Source organism: Chenopodium quinoa, unplaced genomic scaffold (genome assembly GCF_001683475.1).
Source record: "Chenopodium quinoa cultivar QQ74 unplaced genomic scaffold, ASM168347v1, whole genome shotgun sequence".
NCBI classification, from domain to species: domain Eukaryota; kingdom Viridiplantae; phylum Streptophyta; class Magnoliopsida; order Caryophyllales; family Amaranthaceae; genus Chenopodium; species Chenopodium quinoa.
In genome coordinates, this window is record NW_018742738.1 from 14,476,496 (window position 1) to 14,503,688 (window position 27,193).

At 30.0% G+C, this 27,193-nt stretch overlaps 3 protein-coding genes across 3 annotated transcripts; 1 reads left to right on the forward strand and 2 right to left on the reverse strand.

The window, feature by feature from the left end:
- Positions 1-4,655: 4,655 nt before the first annotated feature.
- On the reverse strand, positions 4,656-7,445 carry LOC110724033 (TPD1 protein homolog 1-like). The gene is made up of 3 exons (XM_021903431.1): positions 7,332-7,445; positions 6,881-6,973; positions 4,656-5,149 (listed from the first exon to the last, which is right to left on the reverse strand). The coding sequence occupies exons 1-3, from the start codon at positions 7,438-7,440 to the stop codon at positions 4,803-4,805; spliced, it is 549 nt and encodes a 182-aa protein (XP_021759123.1). The 5' UTR covers positions 7,441-7,445; the 3' UTR covers positions 4,656-4,802.
- Positions 7,446-11,726: 4,281 nt separating this feature from the next.
- Positions 11,727-12,774, forward strand: LOC110724034 (glutamic acid-rich protein-like). Its single transcript, XM_021903432.1, has 3 exons — positions 11,727-11,842; positions 12,073-12,419; positions 12,543-12,774. Exons 1-2 carry the CDS (start codon positions 11,763-11,765, stop codon positions 12,377-12,379), a joined length of 387 nt encoding a protein of 128 aa, XP_021759124.1. The 5' UTR covers positions 11,727-11,762; the 3' UTR covers positions 12,380-12,419; positions 12,543-12,774.
- Positions 12,775-24,074: 11,300 nt separating this feature from the next.
- Positions 24,075-26,325, reverse strand: LOC110724119 (protein FAR1-RELATED SEQUENCE 5-like; the record flags this gene model as incomplete). The annotated part of the gene is made up of 3 exons (XM_021903515.1): positions 24,075-24,291; positions 24,393-24,907; positions 26,257-26,325. Coding segments are annotated over 3 exons (761 nt in total), but the record flags the coding sequence as incomplete, so codon positions are not given.
- Between the last annotated feature and the right edge of the window lie 868 nt (positions 26,326-27,193).

Below are 27,193 nucleotides of genomic sequence, written 5' to 3' on the forward strand. Positions count from 1 at the left end.
CATCGAACGGGTTTCCTTCCTTAACAATATAGCCCATTAAAATGGAGCTTCCACTCAGGGAGCTACACTCAATTGGCACCTACTATGTCACACCTTATTGACGGAATTTCAGCGCATAAGAAGTTATTGTTAAATATAAAACCCCATAACTCCCCCTATATGTTCATACTCAAGGTATATATGTTTTAAGAGTTTTGGTGCGTATCATTTTACACTTTACGTGATTTATCAATTTAACATGTGAAGACTCCAACCAATCAATCAAGAATAAACATTACAATAATCAACACTTCCTTCCGATTAATTCTTGAATTAATTAGTGACACATACTATTTATTTTAATAAAGGTAGTTTTCCTAGTTTTGTGTACAAAATTGCACGATTACTACCTTGGTGTACAAAATGCACTAATAAACTTCCTTAACTCAATCTCAATTTACTTGAGTGAGCAATTAAATAAACTAACTTCCTTGACTCAACACCAATAATAAATGGATGAGAGTAAAATTCATGAATCATGTTCAATAATTCTAATTATAGCTCTTTTAAACATATATAAGCCTTGCTTATTAATTTCATGCTTCATTGATACTCAAAAACAAAACATACTTCAAGAATTCACATATATCCAACTTGTATCATGATTCAAATATCATATTCACAGACTTGCATAATAATTTATGGTCAACCAACATTAATTCCAAACATATAATCAACCAAACATGCTTCTAATTCATCACTTCAACCATAATTCACAATCCTAGCATGATACTACGCATACACAAATATTCTTGTGCACATACGTACCTTGAATAACGTCTTAATAACTCGGCCACACTCGCTAGAAACCACTTTGCTCGAAACTTCCTACAATTAAAATACATTACCATAATTAATCCACTATTCTCACAAATTTCCAGCAACTATAATACTATGTAATCATACTAATCAACCCTTTTAATGACAATAAAGCCATAAAACCTTTTCTATAAATGGGTACTTTAAATCCTTTCAAAAAGACTTGATTTTCATGACTTAAATAAAATTCCAGCATACTTATTTAGAATAAAACATCACTTTTAAACTAGGAAATCATATACAAATCATTAAAACCTTTTTTCCTTTTATGGGTAATCAAACCCTAACTCAATAATTAAAAAGTAGTGTGTATAAATAAATTCCAGCACTAATTGAAGGCTTTAAACTCATCAAAAACATGATTAGAACCATGAATTAATCAATAACAACAACCTAGCCTCAATTCCTAATCAATTATACAAAATCCCCGATTTCTAGGGTTTATAATTTGGGGTTTTTAATAAAATAAAAATATGAAATTTATGTTAATAAATTAGCAACATCAAAATCTCAAAATCAATACCAAAACATAATAAAAATCATGCCTTTAAAACAATCAATCAATAGAATTATTTTAAAATTAAAAGATTTTTTTTTACACACAAACCGAAAGAGGAGAGAAGGAGGAGGAGAAAGAATTCACCGATTGGTTGCCCGGTGGTGGTGGTGGTGGCGCCGATGTGCTGTCCACAAGAGGAGGGAGAAGGAGAGAGAGGCATGGAATTTAGGGGAAAAAGAAGAAGAAAATGAAAAGAAAAATAAAGGAAAAAGAAGAGAACAAGCAGAGACATAAAATAAAGAGAAAACCTTTGATTTTTTGTGAAATCTGACTATTATGAACTTGTGTGGAAAAATCTTTAGATTTTAAATTATTTATACTCTCCTTAATAAAACTCATATTTACAACTTTTCCATTACTAATTCCTACTTCCCTTCAATTTCTCAATTGGGCCCCTAAATTTCCAATAAGTTAGTCCACTCATTTCAATAGGATTGACCCAATTAAAAATACTTTTATTGTCTCAATTCATGATCCATTTTATTTATACACACTTACAATTTATTTATATAAATAATTTCTTTTTAAAATGAAATAAATCATTTTAATAAATAAATTAAATAAAATAATTAATTTATATATATAAGTATAATAAAAAATACGGAGTATTACATATTTACTCTATTTTTCTAATTTCTTAGAAATTTCTAATATTTCATGCTTATTTTGCTGTTTTTTTTTTAATGTGTAACAGTTTCACCAATATTATTATTAGTCATTACATGTCTACTACACATATAGTTTAAAGTGTCACAAAAGCACATTCAATTCCTAACTAATTTGTACCAATGGTCTATTAAAAAATTTGACATATAGATAAAAAATTTATCTTAAAATTTAATAAACAATCCGGGCTTCACACGGGACACAAAACTAGTATCTAATATGTGTGTGTGTGTGTGTGTGTGTGTGTGTGTATTAAAGTGGAGTTTTTTCCCGAATTTATATAGATGCTTATCCCTTTAAAACTTAAAATAACTTTCTAAAAGATTCTAGAAGTTTAAGATAAATCCTAATGACTTTAGGAATACAATTATAACTAATGGACCCTCCACATGATCATTGGGTCGTATATAAAACTCATTTCAGACCCGGTTTAGTATTTTGGCCATATCTTCCTCGTCATAACTCAGAACTGGGCTTATAACATATCATTGGAAAGCTCTTTTCAAACCCCATTTAACTACACAATTATTGAAGCCATATTATGGACCAAAATAAACTGAATTGGACGTTTTTCATAAATAGAATACGAAATGAACGATTTTCGAAAACAAAATGAATTATTTTTATTAAAACATTTTAGAAAACATAAGAACTCACGAGACTCTTGAACATTTTACCTCATTCGATATTCAATGACGTGAAAAGTACTCATCAATGAATTTGGTTTTTGGGGAGACACTATCAGATAAAAGACCAACTCAACTAAAAGCTTAAAGTGATGGTTGAAGCCCAAGAATATGTTTTATACTCTATCACTCCCCCTCACATGAAAGGCCCTTTGGGCTTGAAATGTGAATGCAGCACAAGCCCTCTCATACCCGGCGCAAATTAATTCCACTTTGAAAGAAGGGTGGATGAGATTTGAACCCGTGACCTTTGTGTCACGCTGGATCCGATACCATGTTAGGGGACCAATTCAACCAATCAAAAGCTCAAACTGATAGTTGGGGCCAGAAATATGTTTTATACTCTATCACTCCCCTCACATGAAAAGCCCTTGGGGCTTGAAATTTGAATGCAGCACAAGCCCTCTCATAATAGGTAATATGTATACTAAAGATTATTATTTACTTTTTCTGATAAATATTGTTCATTCAATTATTATCAAACGAAACACTTTTGAGTGTGCTTTGCACACGAAGGTATACAATTATCTTCATAAAACTATAATTAGTGATATAAAATTGTTTTGTTAAGTCAAAATGATTAATGATAGTTTTAACCGTAACGGTGCACGACACAGGCTCTAAAATACGGTCGTAAAATAACATCAAGTATATAAACATGGAAGGAGTAATGAATTTTGAAATAGATAGAGTAAAAATTGTTAAAATACCAAAAACTTAATTTTATTTGAACATTTTATTATTAAAAGTAGTGTACACCGTACTACCGTAGTGAGAGTGTGACAGTGAGAGAAAGGGTGGTCAAACGGAGGTGACAGTGAGAGACAAATACAAAAGGTGGAGATGACCGTCCATCCCACTGCTGACTGCTTACTGCTACTGGCGGCTATTAAACACTGGTTATGGTTAATCCACCACACTTGCCCCAATGTCCCCTGCCTCATACTTTCCTCTTTTTCGCTATCAACCCATTGCTATCACAGATAAAGCTTTTCCTATTCTTTACTTAACTCTAACCAAACCAAACACCCTACTCAGGGTCTACGGACCGCTAGTTTTATCAGGGCTTCTTTGCCTCAGGTTATGTCCATTGTCCACTATTTATTGTCTTTTGTTTTTACCTTCATCCTCTCTCTGCCATTTACTACCACTAAACTTAACTACAGGAATTTGGTATTTTCTCATAACAAATGGAATTACATAAGCCTCTTTGGTTCATTCCTTATATAGCTTAATCAACCGTGGTCCGACGTGTCCCGATTCTGGCTGATTACGTTAGGTTCAAGTCCACAACCTTATTAGGCGTTTTTTTATCCTAAAAAAAATAAAAAAATAAAAAGATGGCACAGGGCTGTCTTGGGTAATTATAGTGTAACCGGTCTATAGTCTACACTATCATTGTGCCTTTACGTATCAAAATTTATGTCATAACTCGGGTTTATAACTAAAGAAATCAAACAACACAACCAAGTCCGAAAACTAGTCAAGATACAGCATGGGTAATGAAAACAAAAAAATTCTAATACAAAGTATGAGTAGGACATCAACAATGTGAACAAATCATATTTTTTTTACCTTTTAGGCTTTTAGTATCAAAAAAAACGTACTAGCAAAAACTGCACTACGAGATAACTCGTATATACATCTATATATACCCCTCCCCCCCCCCCCCCCCCCCCCCCCCCCCCCCCCCCCCCAAAAAAAAAAAAAAAAAAAAAAAAAAATTGCCCAAGGTTGTGGACTTTAAGACTAATTACATCACGAAATTCCCTACCAAAATCAATACTAATTCTCTCTAAGCCTCATGTATACCAAGAATTATATGAAAAACTACCCACAAAGGAATAAGGCAAATCAACACCCAACAATTATACAAGGCACGAGCTTGCGAGTCACAACTATGGCTTCGTTGCTTCATATAATTGCTGGGTGTTCTTTAGTTAGCCTAAGCCAAGCCTAATTGTAGACAACATTAGGTACTACTCCGTTAGGCAAGAAAAAAAAAGACTAATAGCTATTGAGTATCTAATTATCTATAAGCAACTCATGGATGAAATAGAAAGGGGGTAGCTGTAGGTATTGGCATACTGGAAGGTAAACGACTCCCCATTCCCTAGAATTCTGCCAGCATTGACGACACAATCATCAAAACGAATACGCCTGAAGAGAGATGGGTCGACGGGGAAGGCAGAGCTGAACCAACCACAACGGAGATGAATGTGGGCGATGTCACATCCAGAGGAGCACACATTCACGATCTCAACAGTGTAAGTGGGTATACCCGAGGGCAATGGTGCACTGGGTATTTGGCCAACGGAAAGGTCAGACTCAGAGCACTTGTTGGTATCATCCCAAAACCGGGTTGGCTCAACGCTCGGTGCTGCCCAAATTTAGAAACAAAAACACGGGGTCAAAACATAGTAAGGATGTAATCAACTTTTAAGCAGAAAAACAACACCCATTTAAGCAATGAACATACTAATGTTAATAGAAAAAATAGAATGCAATATGGAGACAAAATTAACTTTTTTTTTTTTTAGTATGAATGAGTTTATTGAAAAGGGACAGGGGCAAGCATAAATAATCAACTAAAAGCAAACATCATAGGGTAAGTGAATTTAGTAAGGTCCCCTACATTATGGTTCATCTTTTATGCGACAACTATAGACTGCTTATCACAACATTATTATTCCCCTATTTATATGGTTTGCTAAAATCATTTCCAATTCATGGATTCAGATTCCATAGTACCACCAACTTACCAAGCACCAACTAGAGCAACGAAATAATGTCATTCAAATTGGAGCATGAAATCGAATTAATAAAAAAATATACTATCTCATTCAAATCAGACATTAACCAGACCCTAAGAAATTGTATCAATTAGTGGAGCAATTGCAACATTGTAAGTGACTAACCACCACTATAACTTGTACATAAACTGAATAATACAAATCATTGTATCTTAAACCCAAAGTCCAAATTTACACTAGCTTAAAATGGACCAAAAAAAAAACAAAGATCCAATTAAGAACCAATCAATTAGTACAATCTAACCAATTAAACTTGACTACAATTACTAAAAACACGAGACAAAATCAAAATTCAAATCGAAAATCACAAATCATTGTATCTTAAACCCAAAGTCCAAATTTACACTATCTTAAATGAATATACAAAAAACAAATATCCAATTAAAAACCAATCAATTAGTACAATCTAGCAAATTAATACAAGACTAGATTAAAATTCAAATCGAAAATCACAAGTCATTAATCTTAAATCCAAAGCCCAAATTTACACTAGCCTAAATGGATATACAAAAAACAAAGATCTAATTAAGAACCAATCAATTAATACAATCAAACCAGTTAAACTTGACTACAATTAACAAAAACACAAGACAAAATCAAAATTCAAATCAAAAGCCTAACTACTCCCCTCTATCTCTAGCAACATCAAAGTAAAGAACAACATTTAGAAACAAGGGAATAATGTACTCAATTAAAGTTCTTAAATTCTACAAAATCAAGTTTACTTCAAAAGTGGGTTATATCATAATTTAGTGAGGACTCCTAACCTTTTTTTTTTTTTTTTGAAAGCAAAGTGAGAACTCCTAATTAGTTACTCATATATTGCTAAACATGCGCATATCCAACAAATTTGCCATTAAAATAAAATTACCCTGAAATGACAAATTTCAAAAATACCCAAAAAAAAAAAAAAAAAAAAAACTTCACGGTGGTCCCCTACCAAATATTTGTCTCTCAAAAACCATACCAAAATTGAATATATGAACAGCAAAAATTACAGCATTTTAGCATTTAACCCAATCCAATTCAACCAGGTGCAAGTTAACATAAAATAAACCCATAAATTCATCCTCAAATAAAATTAATTTGAATGTGACAAAAATTCTAACAAAGACAAAAAAATAATATTGTACTCAATCTTAACAGTAATAGTACTAGTACACCCCCTTTACCTCTGTTCATATGCGTTTCCACTACACATCGCCATTACACAATTTCCAGGCCATATACCCCGAAAAAAGTACACACTAACAGAGGGTAAGACTGTAAGAGAGAGAAAGTGTAGAGAGAGAAAGTACCTAGAAGTTTCCAGTGAGGAGATGGAAGAACGTCGTTAATGGCGGATGAAATCAACCTCTTCATTTGAAAACCATTGATATTGATTTTCTTCCCTGTAAATAAAATAATAATAATAATAATAACAAAATATTATTAATAATAATGTTATATACCGCCATTGTTGTCTTCAGTCGACAAAAATAAAATTCTTCGTTATTTTTCGAAATTAATTAAAAAAAAAAAGTAGAGTGAAATTGTGAGAAGATTATTTACAAACAAAATAAAAAAAATATATAATTTACAAACAAAAAAAAAAAATCAAACGTCATAAAAATTACAAAAACTAAAAATCAGGATAATTCATAATATTATTAACGCAATTTTTTGAGATAAAAAATGACGAAGAAAATTTTCGGATAAATAAAGTAGAGAAGATTCAATAATTTTAAGAAAAAAGTTGATAATGTGTACCAGTATGAAGTAGTAGAATGAGGAATAACAGCAACGAAAAAGCCGTCGTAACAACCGCGATTCTCCGCCACAAACCACCCGAAGAAGGCATACTCGTCGACGTACACATCGCCGTAAAAATGGTCGCAAAAATCGACGAATAATCGAGTGAACGTAGCAACTCGGAGCGAGTTAACTCAGCAGAAGTGACCTTCAGAAATGAGAGCTTGATGAAGAAGAAACTGGAGAGAGAGAATAAAAGTATATGAAACCTCGAAACAATAAAACAATGGAGTATTTATTTGATTATTTAATGTGAAGAGTAATAAATAAATGAAAAAAGCGTCAGAAAAGTCACATCAAACAACAAAAATTACTGTAGAAGAATAGGATTTGACTTCCTGAAGATCTCTAAATCGACGGCGTATTTTTGGAAAAGGTAAGAGAGAGAAAATGCATCGAAAATATGCATTGTATTACGAATCAACCAAAACAGAAACTTCACGAAACCCTAGATGAGAGAAATTTGGGATTTCGACCAGATTTTATTTGAAAAAAAACTCAACAAAAAAAGTAGAAATGGAAGCATTTTGGAGCGCAGAAATTTGATTCTGCCATGTCTAAACTTAGCAAAAGCTTCAGAAACAAAAAAAAAAAAAAAAAAAAGTAGAGTGAAATTGTGAGAGTTAGAAAGAGAAAATTTACCCCGACAAAAGGCGCAGACGATAAGAGAGAAAGTGTTGATGCAGCAGTAGCAGAAAATGCGACAAAGGTTTAGAGAGAGAAAAAATGGTGGGTTTTAGAGAGAGAAAATTCTAGGAAGCCATTAATGGAGTTTAGAGAGAGAAAGTGAGTGAGAGTGGAAAGGTGGGGGTGAAGGTGAGCTGAGGTGAGGTGAGGTGAGGTGGGGGGGGGGGGAGTTGTGTTATGGAGGGAATGTTGAAATGTGATTTTACACACGAGTGGGGGGAAAGTGACACGCGCACAACCTACAAAATCAAATGATGAGGGGAATGCTAATAGGAGAATGTATGTTTATTTACTTATTAATTTAATTTGTTCATTTCTGAACAAATTAAAATTATTCAATTTAGTTAGGCATAGAATTTAGTTAATGATCATATTTTATTCAATTTGTTATTCAATTAATTAATGTTGCACGTGGTTTTGTTCTGGGTTTATTGCTGTTTTTAGTATGATTTGCTTCTCATTGATTGTGTTGATGTAGTAGTGTAGTGTAAATGTGTAATCACATATGATGACATAGGTGCAACTAGACCTGGTTATTGGGCAAGAGTCAGGGTCGGTGCGGGTCAGTTGGGGGTCGGGTTAAAGAGGGTCAAATTTTATAGGGTTAATATTGGGTGGGACCAATGCGGGTTGCGGGTCGATAATAGACAGGCCTATAAAATATCAATTAAAAAAGCAGAAGTTTTTCAGTGCGGCAAGCCACATAGTACGGCAGGGATTACTTGTATTCTAGGGTTACTTGTATTATGAGGTTACTTGTATGGGTTACTTGTATTATGAAGTTACTTGTATAGGTTACTTGTATTCTGAGTAACTCCTACAAGTAACTCTAACCAAAACTCCATATCAAACCAGTAACACCCTACAAGCAACCCCAAAATACAAGTAACACCCTACAAGTAACCCCAAAATACAAGTAACACCTATAAGTAACCCTAGACAAAACCAGTAACATCCTACAAATAACCCTTGACCAAAACCAGTAACACCCGTACAAGTAACACCAACAAGTCACCCCCGACAAAACCAGTAACACCTTACAAGTAACCATTGACCAAAACCAGTAACAGCCATACAAGTAACCCCTGACAAAACCAGTAACACCCTACAAGTAACCCCTGCCGCACCAAGTGGTCAGCCGCATACAAAAATTTGTTTTAAAAAAGATATTAGACAAAGCCATTATTAAGTATATATGAATATGAATTTATCTATGTAATTATTTTTACATTATCTATTTTCTTTATTAATTAAATTGGAAAAACATTTTGGCTCTATATTGACCCTGTCCAATAAGGGTATTGTCCATTAAAGGCCCTATCCATTAAAAATCCTTTAAGCTTGACCCTGACCCTATTATCATTGGGCTACCCTACCCAATAACCACCTCTAGGTGCAACCTTTATATGGATAGACTTGTACTCCGTATACGAAAAGGGAAGAAAAAAATGAAAAAAAAAATACTACGTTGAGATAAGTTTATATGGTTTACACAATTATTTTTACACTGTAGTTAATTGTCAAAGTTTCGTGTTGATTATTATATATATATATATATATATATATATATATATATATATATATATATATATATATATAGGGGAGGGATCCGGTAAGAACCCCTCCTTATATAAGAACCCTAGTTATATAAGAACCAATCTCAGCCGTAGGATTAAGGTAATTTAGACGGTTAAGATTAAAACACGTATTTTTCCTCATACCCCCTACGGCCCTACCACCCGATCAAAATTTTCTCTCTCCTCTAACTTTCTCTCTCTTCGTGCTCATCACATTCTCTCTCTGCAAACCCCCAAAAATCTCCATAGAAATTGCAATTTGAAGGATTTTCGACTCAGGTATGTTTTTTTTTTATTTTGTTCAAATTTCCATGAACTTAGCATGTTGTTCAAGTAGATTTTGCGATTTTTTGTTTTGATTTTTGCGATTTTATGTTTTCCGATTTTTTGATTTGATTTTGCGTTTTTTTTTTATTTTGTTCAAATTTCCATGAACTTAGCATGTTGTTCAAGTAGATTTTGCGATTTTTTGTTTTGATTTTTGCGATTTTATGTTTTCCGATTTTTTGATTTGATTTTGCGTTTTTTTTTTTTTTTTTTTTGTTCAAATTTCCATGAACTTAGCATGTTGTTCAAGTAGATTTTGCGATTTTTTGTTTTGATTTTTGCGATTTTATGTTTTCCGATTTTTTGATTTGATTTTGCGTTTTTTTTTTTTTATTTTGTTCAAATTTCCATGAACTTAGCATGTTGTTCAAGTAGATTTTGCGATTTTTTGTTTTGATTTTTGCGATTTTATGTTTTCCGATTTTTTGATTTGATTTTAGGTTTTTAATTGAATTTTGATTGTCAATTTTGTGCTTTGTAACTGAAATTGGTGGTAAGTTTCTGCTGGTAATTAGAGTTTTGCGTTTTAAATGAATTTTGATTGTCAGTTTTGTGCTTTGCAACTGAAATTGGTCCTGAGTTTCAGTTGATATATTAGAACCTTGCATTTTAAATGAATCTTGATTACCAGATTTGTAATTTGACATAGATTGCTTATGAAATTTTCCACTTGCTCTTTTTATTTATTTTTGGATATTTTACAATTAGTTGATCATATTTAGGAGTATCATGTGATTGAATATAGCTTGAATCAAATATGGCTTCAAAATGCCTCGAGTAGTTTATAGACGATCTAAATGTGTAGCGAGACCGGGAGTTGAAAAAAAAAATTTGCAATGTCAAGTAGACACTTGATATTTGTAGAACTTGGAGGAGATGCTTGATTTTTATTTTGTGCTTTGATCTGTAGCATCGAAATGAATTGTGCCAGATTAGTGAGGATCAGAAACAGTGAACATAATTTTTAGTCATAGGAGTTACTCCTAATGAAAATTGATTTCTAGAAGGAATCTCTTAGGCTGAAAATTCCTAAGTAGTTTATCGCGTAAGTTGTGTTGATTTAAAAGAAACAATTCAAACTAACTTTAATCCATGGAATATTATTGCAATGGAGATTAATTTTCCTATGTTGGTTCTTTGCTTGAAAATTTGGAGAGGAAAGGAAGAAGGGGAGATGAAGGGTTAGAAATGGAAGGGGGGAGGAAGTTAAGTTGGGGAAGCACATGTAGCTCTCCTTACTTAGAACAGGAATGCTTTTCCCCCCCTTAGAAAAACTATTCCAACCTGGAAAGTTATTTTCATCCACTTACAAACCAAGCTAAGGAAAATTGGAAAAATTAGTGATTTTTTCGAATTTTGATTTCGAAATTGGTGATGTTGGTGCGATTGCCCCTGTTTGTAGGGGTTGTGGTGTGGTGGTTGATTTATGCAGCAGCAGCTAATTGGTTAGGGGTTGTTGGTAGTGAACTTGTGATTGCAGGGCTGAAAATAAACTTTAGAACATAGGTAGAAAAAATTTGGAACATAGGAAAAAATTAGAACATAGGTTGAAATAATTTAGAACATGGGCTGAAAATAAACTCAATCAAACCTTATCATGTTTCTGTTTCATTTGTCTTTTAAATTTCTAGTTTACTCATTCTATTTTGGGTTTTTCACTCTCCAGCATGTTCTAAACTCTTTTTTAAGCATGTTCTAAACTATTTTTCAGCATATTCTAAATTATTCCTATGTTCAAAAATATAATAATAATGTTGGAATGTTACTAATGTTTTTGATTTCTTAATGTTGCAGTAAAATGCAAGGCCAAAATGAAGAAAAATTAGAAGGAGGAGTTACTAATATACAAGAAGAAGAAATTACTTATGTAAGAAAAAGGTAACTAAACTAATGTTCTAAACTTTACCTATTATGTTTTAAATTTTGTTCTAAAGTTTTCCAATATGTTCTAAAGTTTTCCATTATGTTCTAAAATTTTCTCTTATATTCTGAAGATTTGTATTATGTTCTAATATGTATCCATTATAGTTTATGTTCATCTTATCCCTTTATATTTGCACTCTATTTAATGTTAGTTGTATTCTAATTATTTTTTATTGTTTTTAAAGGAAAGTTGAAAACGTTGAAGCGGAAGTAATTGATAGATCGGAATTTGAGAAGCATATTGAAAGTAAAAGTGTTGCTATAAGACATAGAAAACTTCCAACAAGGCTTCAACCACCTCGAAAATTGCAAAAAAAGGAAGGAAGAGAAAAAGATCAAGAAGAAGGAAAAGATCAAAAAGAAGAAGAGGGTAATAATGTTGAGGATGATGACGAGAATAATGATAGTGAAGATGATGGTGAGGATGATAATAAGGGTGATGTAAAGATGAAAGAGAAAGATGAAAAAGAGGAGATGGAAGATGATAGATAGTGAGGAGGAACAAAAAATCAATAAAAAAAATCAAACTCAGGTAATAATACTCTTTAATCTTTACAATCTTTATTTTTATGTTCTAAAGTGCACGCTTATGTTCTAATTTTGCTTATCTATGTTCTAATTATGTTTATCTATTCATGGTGAGGATGTGAAGAAGAAGAAGAAAAGAAAGATTGAAAAAGAAGAAGATGGTGAGGATGTCCAAGTAGTAGAAGCTAATGAGCAAGATAAACTAGTTAAGAGCAACCTTATCAAAGAGTACCTCCTACTCAATTCATGAAGGATGTGTTGATAAATCTTTCGGAAAAACAAAAGCAAGCTATTCGGAACATTGGTTTTGGAGGCTTTTTGGAATTGGATTTACCAATCCATATTAACTCTATGTAGTAGTAGAATGTTATGTTCTAAAATCATATTCTAAAATCATAAGTATTATCAATGTTATGTTCAAAATTATGATTTGTCATGTTTGAATTGCTATACACTAATGTTCTAAATGATAAGATTATGTTCTAAATTAGTTATGCTCTAAATTTTGTGCATATGTTCTAAATAATATGATTATGTTCGAAATTAGCTATGTTCTAAATTATGTGCATATGTTCTAAATTGTATGATTATGTTCTAAATTATGTGCATATGTTCTAAATAATATGATTATGTTGTAAATTACTTATGTTTTAAAGTTACTTCTTGTATTCTAAAATTATGATCTCTCATGTTTGAATTGCTATACACTAATGTTCTAAATTAATTTTTTGTTATGTTCTAATGTATGTTTATTATGTTCTAAAATAGACTTTTTTTTATTATATAATGTTCTAAATTATGTTCAAAAGTTTAAATATTATACTAAATGTTTTAATCTTCTATGTTCTAAAGATTGACAATTATATTCTAAATATAGTTGTATTGTGCTTTAAATCTTACATTTTTCATTATAATTCTAGGTTGACAGAAAACTTGGTTACGAATTTTGACACGGAGAGATGTTGTTTGATGTTACCAAAGAGAAAACAAGAAATCTTTTTGGAGGCAATTGATGTTCATTTGGCTTATGGGTTGCCATTGGGAGGCAAAAGGATTGAGCAACCAAATGATGAGTCAAATCTGAAATGGAGCAAGTTTCTAAAAGCTTGGAGAAGCAAGTTTGGCCTCAAAAAAGTATGATGATATAATGTGGTTATGTTTTAAATTTTATGTTCTAAAGTATGAATTTTATGTTCTAAAACGTAGATCATTTATGTAGTTATTTGACTTGTAATGTTCAAAATTATATTTAGCTATTTTTATGATATTATATTGATATAAGATGGTTATGTTATAAATTGTATGTTCTAAAGTGCTTTGCTTATGTTCTAAAGTGTTTTCTGCTTTAAAATAGATCTATTATCTCCATAGGTTTTAATTTATATGTTTTTTTTTACCTCTAAAAGGGAAGTCCAACCAACAAGAGATTGATTGACAGAATTCAAGAATTGAAGAAGGAAAAATCAGTTTCTGATGAATTTCTTTGGAACTTTGTGGTATGTGTTGTCAATTGTTGCATTCGATCAACAAACAACCCACAACTATACATTAAATTCTTGTATAGTTGTATGGATGTAAAGAAAATTGCTGAATTGGATTGGTGCACATTTGTGATTGAGCACTTGAAATATTCTGTAAGTGTATGGAAGAAGGGAAATTCTTACTTTACAGGTCCTTTACCTTTTCTAATGGTAAGTTTTAAATTCTTACCATTATGTATATATATTATTCTTGTTATGTTGAAAATGTGTGAAAAATATTCTAATTAATTCTTAACATGTACTAAATAGGTATTCTATTTTGATCGTCTACAAAGAGGAGGGTTAGAAAAACCAAGAAAATGTCCACTAATTTTGGTGTGGACAAAGGAAAGGATTCAAGTGAGATATAAATTTGAAAAAGATCATGGATTTGGATATGGAAAACTCTTGGAAAGAATGGAATCAATTGTGGTATGATATTTGTATATGCTTATGTTTAAACACTACACTTTATATTCTATCTATATTTGCTTACGTTCTAAAGTTTACCCTTTATGCTCTAAACTATATATTTTATGTGATAACTGTTTTAATATTTACCCCTAAATATTCTAAACTATATACTTTATGTGATAAACTATTTTAACATTTACCCCTAAATATTCTAAACTTTATATTTAACTTACTTTTGCCTATGTTCTAAAGTTTACACTTTATGTTCTAAAGTTTACCCATTATGTTCTAAAGTTTACCCTTTATGTTGTAAAGTTTATCCTTTATGTTCTAATCACTCAACTTACTTTTGCCTATGTTCTAAAGTTCTCTCTTTATGCTCTAAAGTTTATCCTTTATATTCTAAATTTTTTAATTCATATATTATAATGTGTAGGAAGAAAACAAGAAACAATCAAGACAAGAGGACAAGGAAAATAGAAAGGAAGAGTCATCAATGGTAATTATACCTTTTAAATTATTACTACATATGCTTATCTTGTAAAAATTGAAAACACTTTATTCTAACCTTTATATTCTAATCTTTAAAATTTATGTTGTTGTTTTCTAAATTTTATAATTTATATACTAGAAGGCACCAAAAGGAAAAAAGAAACAACCAAAACAAAAGGAAAAAGAGAAGAGAATGGAAAAATCATCAATAGGTTCTAGTTCTACAACTTCTCGAAATGACATGATGGTATGATTTAGTTTATGTTCTAAATTATATTTTATGCTCAATTTAATCCTTTTCTGTTAAATTATCCATGTTATGTCCTTTATGTTCTAAAATATTTTTGTGTTCTAATGAAGGGCTTTTTGAGCAAATTTGGAGATTTGGCAAAAACACTTGCCTCGAATGTTAAAGAGATGTATGGCATGTTAGAACAAGCAAAAGATCTTTTTGTTGAGGAAGAAACAACAGGAAAAATGCAACATCTCATAGACAACATATGGTGCAAGTACACAACAAAGGTATTATAATTATGTTCTAAAGTATTTTCTGGTTGTGTTCTAAAGTATTTTCAGCTTATGTTCTAAAGTATAATAAATTTATATAAATATTATGCATATTATGTTCTAAATTATAATTTATTATTTTATAGACATTCGTGAACCAAGAAGAAAAGAAAAGCCCTTCTATACTCAGCCAAGATCAACATGTCTTCGATGAACCAGCATTTATTGAAGAATTGGATATGGTTATGGATAAGGCATGGAAGAAATTCGAGGAAACAAGGTCACCAAAGTCACCGACAGTTGGTAATTTCACATGTACATGCTTAATTTCCAAATTATACTTATGTTCTAAATCAGATGCTTATGTTTTAAAGTACTTTTTTATGTTCTAAAACATGCGCTTAAATCACATGCTTATGTTCTAAATTATATGATTATGTTCTAAATTAGTTATGTTCTAAATTAGTTATGTTCTAATTGTTAAGCAGATTTGAGATCAAAGGAAGAGGAAAAAGATAAGAACAAAGAAGAGAGAAATGAAGAGAATAAAGACAAAAACTTGTTGATTCCCTCACCAGTAGTTGGTAATTTCACATTATTTTCAAATTCATTTTTTATGTACTAATATTTACTAGATATGTTCTAATATTACTTCTTATGCTCTAAATTTTTTCTGGTTATGCTTTAAAGTTAATTCTTAATTTTTTATATTCTAACTATTTCTAGGTTGTCTCCTAATTGTATATATTTCTTATGTTCTAAAGTTACTTTTTATTTTCTAATTATTTTTTTCTATTTGCTATAATACTTAATTTTTATGGTGTAATTGCTATGAAGATTTGGGATCAAAAGAAGAAGAAAAAGAGCAGGACATAAAAGAGAGAAACGAGGAGGAAAAAATTGAGAAGAAAGAGAAAAGGAATGAGGAGTCACCAAAAAACCCAATTCCTCCAAAAAAGAAGCAACCTTTTGATATAACTCCTCCAAGTTTCAACTTATTGACCCCCTCACCAGCAGTTGGTAGTTTTACATTATTTTCAAACTCTTTTCTTTTGAACTAATATTACTAGATTTGTTCTAAAATTACTTCTTATGTTATAAATTTTTCTGTTATGTTCTAAAGTTATTTCTGATGTTCTAAATTTTTTCTAAATCAGATGCTTATGTTTTAAACTACTTTCTTATGTTCTAAATTATGTGCATATGCTCTAAATTATATGATTATGTGCTAAATTATGTGCATATGCTCTAAATTATATGATTATGTTCTAAATTATGTGCATATGTTCTAAATAATATGATTATGTTCTAAATTAGTTATGCTCTAAATTATGTGCATATTTTCTAAATAATATGATTATGTTCGAAATTAGTTATGCTCTAAATTATGTGCATATGTTCTAAATTGTATGATTATGTTCTAAATTATGTGCATATGTTCTAAATAATATAATTATGTTGTAAATTAGTTATGTTCTAAAGTTACTTCTTGTGTTCTAAATTTTTCTGGTTATATTCTAGTTATTTCTAATGTTCTAAATTTTTTCCAACTATTTCTATGTTGTGTCCTTATTGTTTCTACTTATGGTTTGATGTCCCAGAAAATCAAGAAGATAATGAAGCAGAACTCACTTACGAAGAAGTGACAGCAAATGTTCTAAATTGTGCTTTTCTGAATCCAGATCATCCACCTACATTGGATGAAGAGGAGAAGCAAGAAGAGAAAAAAGAGGAGAAGAAAGAAGAGGAAAAAGAGGAGAAGAAAGAAGAAAAGGAGAAGAAGAAAGAAGAGGAAAAAGAAGAGAAGCAAGAGGAGAAGAAAGAAGAAAAGGGGAAGAAGAAAGAGGAGGAAAAAAAGGAGATCCAAGAGGAGAAGAGAGAAGAAAAGGGGAAGAAGAAAAAGGAGGAAAAAGAGGAGATCCAAGAGGAGAAGAGAGAAGAAAAGGGGAAGAAGAAAAAGGAGGAAAAAGAGGAGAATCAAGAGGAGAAGAAAGAAAATGAAGGAAGCAAGAATGAAGAGAAGAACAAAGAAGAAAAAAATGAGAACAAGAAAGGGTAATCATTTTGTAAACATTAGATCTTTAGGTTAGAAATATTTAGAAAAGTTAGGTTAAACTTTAAAACAAATGTTGGTTATGGTTTAGTTAAATTTTAATTTAAAACTTGGTAATAATAAATTTTGGTTTGATTTGGTTATGGTTTTTGTTATCAATAAATTTTGGTTTGATTTAGTTATGGTTTTTGTTATCTATGTGATATTTTTTAATTGAATTAAGTAGGAAACAAGGAGAAGAAAAAGGAGAAGAAAAGACACGGAAAAAAAGAGGAAAGGATAAGCTTCCAATGTACTTGCGTTCACCTTTCATGGTTGAACATGAAAAACTTTTCAAGAACGTGGACAATAGAAAGGTAGCTGAGTATGCGTTTGCTCAAGGAGATAATAAGTAAGACTTTAAAACTTTAAAATTATATGCTTATGTTCTAAGCTATATGCTTATGTTCTAAGCTATATGCTTATGTTCTAAACTATATGATCTAAGCTATAAATTATGTTCTAAACTTCATTCTTATGTTCTAAACTGCGTGTTCTAAGCTACGAGATTATGTTATAAAGTACATGTTTAAAACTATATGCTTATGTTCTAAAATAGGTACTTATGTTCTAAACTATATTCTTATGTTCTAAATTATGTGTTTATGTTCTAAACTACATGCTTATGTTCTAAACTACATGCTTATGTTCTGATTTTATTTTTCTGATTTTAGGGAGCTTTTGTATGCTGATAACATGGGGACAACGATTACGAGAGATGAGATTCATAGTCTCATAGAAGATAAGCACATGTTGAACAATGTTGTGGATACTTATGTTTGCCTATTGAATTTTGAAAATAAAAGACGTGGTGTAGACAAGAAGAGTAGATTCTTTTTCACTACTGAATGCTATGTATGTTTTCGAACTTAAAATTATAACTATGTTCTAAGAGTAGATTCTTTTTGTTTCTCATATAGATTATACTATGCACCTATGTTCTAATTACTTATGTTTTAATTTCTTTTTCTTTTTCAGCTCATACGTTGTACAAAAAAATACTTCAAATCAAATGAAAGGCAAGATGATAGAATGAAGGCTTTGTTTGATAGAATGCAACAAGAAATGACAACGGCCGAAGTAACAAGCTTCAAAAGCATTCAATTGGTAACTTGGTATCTTATTATGTTGTACTTTTTTCTTATTATATGTTCTAATTATTGGTTTTGTTTATGTTCTAATTATTTTTATCTATGTTTTAAAGTATCTACTTATGTTCTAAACTACTTATTTATCTTCTAAACTACTTACTTATGTTCTAAACTACATGTTCTTAGCTACAAGCTTATTTTCTAAAATACATGTTATAAAAATTATATGCTTGTGTTCTAAACTATATGCTTATGTTCTAAAATGCATGCTTATGTTCTAATTTTGCTTATCTATGTTCTAATTCTGTTTATCTATTAGGTTTTCTTCCCGGTCGTTTTACCAGATCACTACTATTTGCTGTGTGTCAACTTTGTGGAAGGAACATTTGATTTGATTGACAACATATTTCTTCCACCAAATATTCCTTTTCAAAATAAATATGGAAATTACCATAGATTAATGGTAAGACATCAAAGTTTACATTTTTTTAATTATACTTTTGTTCTAACTTTTGCCTTATATGTTTTACAGTTTTCCCTTTATGTTCTACAGTTTTTCTTTATGTTCTAAAGTTTACCTTATATGTTCTAAAGTTTATCCAATTTTCAGTTGAATGCATTTGGTGATTTCGTTCACTCAATTGACTCAAATATAAAGAGTGACTTTGTATCCTCCTTCAAAACAAGAAACTTGAGTATGTCATGGAAGAGCAATAAGAACAAACATGATTGTGGAGTGTTCCTGTTGAAGCACATGGAAACATATGAAGGAGAATCTGTAAAACAATGGAATTCGGGACTAGAATTAGACAATGTAAGTTTAAAACATAAGATACATGTTTTAAATTAGTTTTGTTTATGGTTTTGGTGTTATGGTTTTAGTGTTGTGGTTTGGTTTGGTTATTGTTTAGATATATTATGGTTTATTATATTTATTTATACTTATATGATAAATTATATTCATGTTCTAAATTATATGCTTATGTTCTAAAGTATTTCTGTTTATGTTCTAAAAGTTACTCTTTTTTTTTTTTGCAGTTTGACCAAATGAAAAAATTAAGAGTGGAGTATTGTGGGAAGATAATAACAGCAGAAGTAAATGAAGAACGGAACAAAGTGATTAGGAGATCAAAAAAGTGGTCAAAGGAGAACAAAATGGATATATGATTGTTAAGATCTTAAGTTTATATTTGTAGAGAGATATTTGCAAAGAATATAACAGTAATTTCTTATGTTCTATGTATTTACCTGTTACAAGAAATATATTGTTGAATCATATTAAATGCTAAAATTTTAATATAAAATATATCATATAAACTTATATGCTAAATTATATTCATGTCCTAAATTATATGGGTATATTCTAAAGTATTTTTGATTATGTTTTAATAATTATATGCTTATAAAGTTAGGATATTAGAATATATTATTATATATTAATTTTGACTTAAAACTTAAAGTGTAGAACATTAGAACATAAGAAAATTAAAAAAAAAGTAACAAGAAATGACAACAGCCAAAGTAACAAGATTCCAAAGCATTCAATTGGTAACTTGATTCTAATTATATCTTATTATGTTGTACTTTTTTCTTATTACATGTCCAAATTATTGATTTTGCTAATCTTCTAATTATTTTTATCTATGTTCTAAAGTATTTGCTTATGTTCTAAACTGGCTGCTTCTAATCCATTAATTTTGCTTTATTTTTCCTTTTGAATACAATGCATACACTCTTTAGTGCATATCTAAGAAGGCATATGTAAATCAATGTTAAGAAACTTGAATAAATAAAAGTTGATTAAAGCAAGATTCAACTAAATGCTGTTTAATAAAGGTATCTAAAATGCTTGTACTATCATTACTCGTAGTTCAAATTGACTTAATAAAACAACTTATAATTACGAAAAGGGGGGAAGATGAAAAGACAGGAGATGTTATAAAACATTATAATCAACTTTAATTAACATAAAAATTGATAAGAAAAACACTAGTAGAGATACTCTGAATAATAATTGGACAAAAAAGAAATAAAAATATATTGTTTCTAAAAGTAAATAAATTGAGTTCTTATATTTTAAGAATTACATGAATAATATTTTACGTGCTAGTAAATGAGATATTGTTTCTAAATATATAACATCTCATGCAACTGGATTAATAGTATATTCATCAACCTATAAAGAAAAAAAATAAAACAATATTAGAACATAAGCACATAATTTAGCATTAAAAAATGTTATAACATGTCATTTCTATTAGTTTAGAACACATGATATTATATAGAGTAAAAACTTTAGAACATTTAAAGAAACCTTTAAAACATATAAAGAAAACTTTAGAACATATAAAGAAAATATTTTGAACATAAAGAGAAAAGTTAAAATATAAAGGAAAACTTTAGAACAAAATGAATAACTTTATATTCTAAACATTAGAGCATATTGAATTACACTAAAACAGAAAGAATAAACATTAGAACATAGAGAAAACACTTTAGAACATAGAAAAGTAACTTTAGAACATAGAGAAAACACTTTAGAACATATTGAATTACTTTAGAACATATATGAATAACTTTATGTTCTAAACTTGCTTAGAACATAATTACTTTAGAACAAAATAAATAACTTTATGTTCTTAACATTAGAGCATATTGAATTACATTAAAACAGAAAGAATAAACATTATAGAAAAGTAACTTTAGAACATATTGAATTACTTTAGAACATATATGAATAACTTTATGTTCTAAACTTGTTTAGAACATAGTTACTTTAGAGCATATTGAATTACTTTAAAACATAAATAATAAACTTTAAAACATAGAAAGAAAGTAACTCTAGAACTTAGAAAGTAACTTTAGAACATTAAATGGATTACATTAGAACATAAAAAAATAATATTACATGACATATATATTAGTTTAAAACACTAGAGATTATGTTTGGAAAATAAGAATATTAATTTAGAACACAAAGTATAAATTATATATTAATTTTGACTTAAAACTTAAAGTTTAGAAAATTAAAAATAAAGTTTACTTACAATATCACTTGACTTTTCCAGGGCAATTACGACTATCATGATAACCAAGCTCCCCACATGCTCTACATAATCTCTTCTTCTTTTGACTTTGTTCAATAGACTTTTCTCTGTCACTCTTCATTCTTTTGTCACTATTTGGAACATGAACCTCATTTGGAACATGGACATCATTTGGAACATTTACCTGATTTGGAACATGAACCTGATTTGGAACATGGACATCATTTGGAACATTGACCTGATTTGGAACATGAACCCCCGTGCCTTTGTTCTTCGAAATTTTAGGAGGTTTGATTAAAACATTAGAAGGTAGACTAGCTCCAATAAGCATTTCAATGTCTTTAACTTTGCTCGAAAGATTGTTGCTTCCATTTGTTTTCTTCTGTTCCAAATCTACCCTCATGGCTCGAAGTTTTTTTGACAAGATCACTAAGATCATCTTCATTGTTTTGCACTAAACTCACACAAGCATGAATTTCAGACCACAAATCATTTAATAACATTTTCTTATCTACTGCATTAGTAAATTCCTCCAACACATTACCCTCTAAATCAAAAATGGGCTTCTTATAAGCCATTGTACACCATCTATTTAGAACGTAGGCCTTGGGAATTTTTTTCTAACATCCTTGCCTTCCACACCCAAATCATATGCCTACAAGGCACACCATCACGTTCAAATTTTTTACAAAAACACTTGGTATCAAAGGTAGTTGGATCAAAAACAACATCAAAAGTCCTCCTTCTAGTTCCTTCCCTCAAATTGAAAATGTAAAGCTCATTGTCCTTCTTCATCTCCTCAACACCACAATTAAAACATCAAATTTCAAGCTCATATTGAAATTCATAGAAAATTGTTGTTGTAAACAATTCAGAAGCATCTTTCTCTAAAGGAATTGGAGTCTTACACTCCGGACGCTTATTCTTCGAATCATTATCCATTTTATTTTGAGTGTGCCTTTGAGCATCCAATGCACATTCAAACCTATAGAAAATAGAAATTAACTTTAAAACATAGAAGATAATTGTAGAACATAGAGTGAATTACATTAGAACATATAAATATACATGACTTGTTTATTATGATCTAAATATTATTAAAACATAAAGAGAAAAAGAAAACATAAAAGAGAATTATAAAATAAATAGTAAAACTATAAAGCATAAAAAGAAAACTTTAGAGCATACAAGGAAAACTTTAGAACATAAAGAGTAACTTTAGAACATATATAGACAATTACTTATTACCTCATGTAGAACTCAATCAAAGTGAGATGGGGATTTGTGAACATAGTGAAAAAATTATTTTCACTTTCTGATCTAGATGTGGTCCTCATAATGCCACCCAAAAATGAATCTCTGAAATACGCTGGAATCCACATATCACGTATGTTGTACATGTATGCCAACCATTCATGATCGTTTCAAATGGAATTCTGAAATAACTTTGTTCCACTTTTCTTCAAATTCTGCCGGCTCAATCTCTAAATGCCAAACACATGAACACAGTTTTTTCAAGAAATCAGTGTCTTGGGCAATCGCCCGACCTACTTTTTCAGGTACCTTTTTCATAATATGCCACATACAAAACCTATGTTCTGTAGTTTTGAAAAACATTACGAACAACAACTTTCATTGCAGGGTCTTGATCGGTAATCAAACACACAGGCTCGTTATTTCCCATTGATTTAAGAAAAGTTTTGAAAACCCATTCAAAAGATGATATATCCTCATGAGCTACAAAAGAAGCCGCAAAAGTAACACATTTTTTATGATGATCAACTCCAGTAAATGGACCAAAGATCATATTATATCTGTAACATACACAAATTATTTATGCAGAAAATGTTACAAAATAGAGGTAAACTTTAGAACATAGAGGTAAATTGTAGAACATAGAGGTATACTTTAGAACATTAAGGATAAACTTTAGAGGATAGTAATTTAATTTAATTATTAAACGTGGCAGTAATATAGTTGTTTTAAAACATAATGAATTACTCTAAAACATAAACACTAAACTAAAAATATACAATGTAGCTTTAAAAACTTATAAGTAAACTTTAGAACATATAGACATAATGTTTAGAACATGATGGATATTAGTTTAGAACACAAAGAATAAAGTGTAAAACACAAAAGCATAATGTTTAAAGCATAAAAGCATGATGGATATATTTTAAAGCATAAGGTAGAACATTAGCAATATATGTTTAGAACATAAGGCATACATAGTTTAGAACATAAAGAATATCTGTTTAGAACATCAAAACATGATGGATATTTGTTTAGGAACACAAGGCATGATATTTAGAATATAAGAACATATGTTTAAAAAATTAATATGTAAAAGTAAAATATTAATTACATTATGAAAGAAATTTATATTTAAAACATCATCTGTTTGTTTTGAATGTGGTATCAAAAGAAACCATATCACCAAAAAGTGCATAATTTTTTTGACAGATAGGATCAGCCCATAAAGCTCTACAAAGTCTATCTTCTTCATCAACATCATAGGAAAAAAAAATGCACTCTAGAGCAATTTCTTATTTTGAAAATTATCGACAAACATTTGGGCATCTGATCCATCAATAAAAGCCTTCAAATCTCTATAAAAATTTTTGAAATCTTGTTTAGATGCACCAACATTATCATGTGATCCAGCTAATTCTTTCATCATAGTATAAGACCTCACAGGACCAACATTTACCTGTTAGAAAAAAAAAATATATTACTAAGATTAAGAATTAACTTTAGAACATAGTAAATCAAAACAAAAAAAAAATTATTTAGTACATAAAAATAAATCACCTTTGAATTATCAACAATCAACTTTTTATGCATAATATGCATTTTTCTATTATCCTTCTGAAATTTTGCACAACTTGGAGTATATAAAGGATGATTATGTTCTTCTTTGAAATGAGTTACAACATACTTTCCAGCATCATATCTCATACATATGTGAGCATTGCATCCTACACGAGTGACTAAACGTTTCCTAGTAATACGAACTTTTCCTTCTTCATAAACTGTTTGTTGAGCAATAGGTTTTCTTATTGCCCTAAAATCTTCCTTATTGCAAACTCCATATTGAAAAGCAATTATATCTTTGTTATTCTTCTTCCTTTTAGTAGTAGATTTCCTAGAAGTAAACCCAGCGGCATTTGCATATGCTTTATAAAAACTAAGACCCTCTTCAGGATCTTTAAAATCATCCCCAAACTGGGTTTTTAACTCCTCGGGAACACTTGGAATCCATTTCTTAGTGGTACCACCAGGGCTAAATGATCCAACAACCTCTGGAGTACGATAAATATCACCAACTGCATTAGAACATGAAAGTAAACATTAGTATATACAATGAAAGTCCTAGAATATGAAGAAAACATTAGAACATAAAAAAACTTTATAATATAAAGAGAAAGATACATAGAAAACTTTAGAACATACAGAGAAAACTTTAGAACATCAAGGATAAACTTTAGAACATAGTAAATTAGGGACATACTTATAACATATTGCTTTTAGAACATAGTGAATTACTTTATAACATACATAATAAAATTTAGAATAAAGTGAAAAAATTAAACTAGAAGGTCAACTTTAGAACATACAATGAAAGTAAACATTAGAACATAAAAAGTAAAATTTAAAACTAGAAGGTAAACTTTAGAACATAGAATGAAAGTTTTAGAATATAAAGATAAAGTAGGATTCCCTACTCCCTATGTCAGATTGGTGGGGCCATGGTTCGGTGATTCCAGTAGCAGTGACATGCATCAACTATCCCTATGTCAGATTGCTAGGAAAAAGTAGCATTCCCAACTCCCAAGCCCCAATGCCCAGCTCCAAGACGAGCCTTGAGGTTGTTGTGGCATTATCCGATAATGATTGATATTGTTTACCCACAGTTTACTTTGAATCATTACAAATTATTTAAAATGGATTAGATATTTTTATTTATCAAATTATTTAACTTCCTCAGATTAGTACCATAATATTTTATTTTAGCTCATGCTATTTTTTGCACTACTTGAATTATACTCCGTATTTAGTTTTGGCCAAGCAATATAGTCATGTTAAGAAATAAAAAGTGGATAAAATCCATCTAATTTTAGTTTGTAGTACTAAACAGTGCTCCAACAGAGAACAAACAATCTCAAAAAAGTTTGAAAAGCCTAGTGAAGAAATATTAAATCAGTGATTTGCAAGTGCATGTGTGGGGTTGCAAATTATAGACTCTACACTCTAACATAGCTTGTGAAAATATCTCTGCTATTTCATAAAGATGTGACTCATGACAATTCTAAATTAGTATTGTCGTTTACCCTTATCACTAGGACTCACTACTACACATTCAATTCCATGTGAAAATATACAGTGTCAGTAGCAGATTTCAATTGCGATTGGTACATTTATGGTATATTTGGATGAAGCATCTAACACGTACTACTTTTTATAATCCTTCATCAACCACTCTTTCATACTCCGATGTATTCTGCATTCTAAAAGGAGTTCAACAGGCAACGGAACATGGCATTTGCGCTTATCATTCGGATGGGAACATATAGAGAAAACTTTAGAACATTACCGATAAACTTTAGAACGTAGTAAAGAAACTTTAGAACATGTAAGTAAATTGAAATTAAAACATTAAAAACAATAAAATTACCTGAATAAGTAACACAAGAAGAAGGATAATTAGGTTGAACACCATCTAAATCCATCAATATGCAAAAACCTATTTAAAAAAACACATATTGTAGCAAAAAAGCAACTAGAAATTAAAATCCATTAAAAATCAAAAATCTGGAAAAACTCAAGCAAAGGAAAAAACAGAAAATCTGGAAATGAAAAATCGCAAAAAAAAACAAAAAAAACAGAAAATTAATGAAAAAAAACTGAAGAAAATTCGCAAAAAAAAAAAAACAGATAAAATCGAAAAAAACAGAAAATAATTGCTCGAAAGTCGGAAAAAAAAACAAAAAAATATAACATCGAAAAATTCTGGAAATGAAAAATCGAAATTGATGAAATTAATGAAAAAACTCAAGAAAATTCGCAAAAAAAAAAAAAAGAAGATAAAATCAACATAAACTGAATGATGAAATCGCAAAAAGAAAAAAAAACAGATTTTTGCTGATTTTCGAATTGATGAATTGCATATCCACAAATAATTAGAAAAAATAAAATTTCTCACAAATTCGCCAAAATAAAAAAAATTCAACAAAAATTCGCAAAAAATAGATATCAATAAATAAATTAACTAAAAGGATAATCAAAATTATAAAAATTGAATAACAAACCTTAATTTCTTGAAGGAATTTGCATCCAAAAGTATGAGAGGAGAGAGAGTTGTAATGTATGAGAGGAGAGAGAAAGAGTTGTAAATTTGTAATGTATGAGAGGAGAGAGAGAGCTGTAATGTTCCAAGCCCAAAAAAAAGGAAAGAAGAAACGTGAATAAGGAGAAAGAAAGGGAAAAGAACAGCAAAAATTACTAAAATGCCATTACTAATCATTTATTTTCAGCGGTCAGATCAAACTAATTGTACGGTCCAGATTAGTTCTTATATATATGGGTTCTTATATAGAGGAGGGTTCTTATAT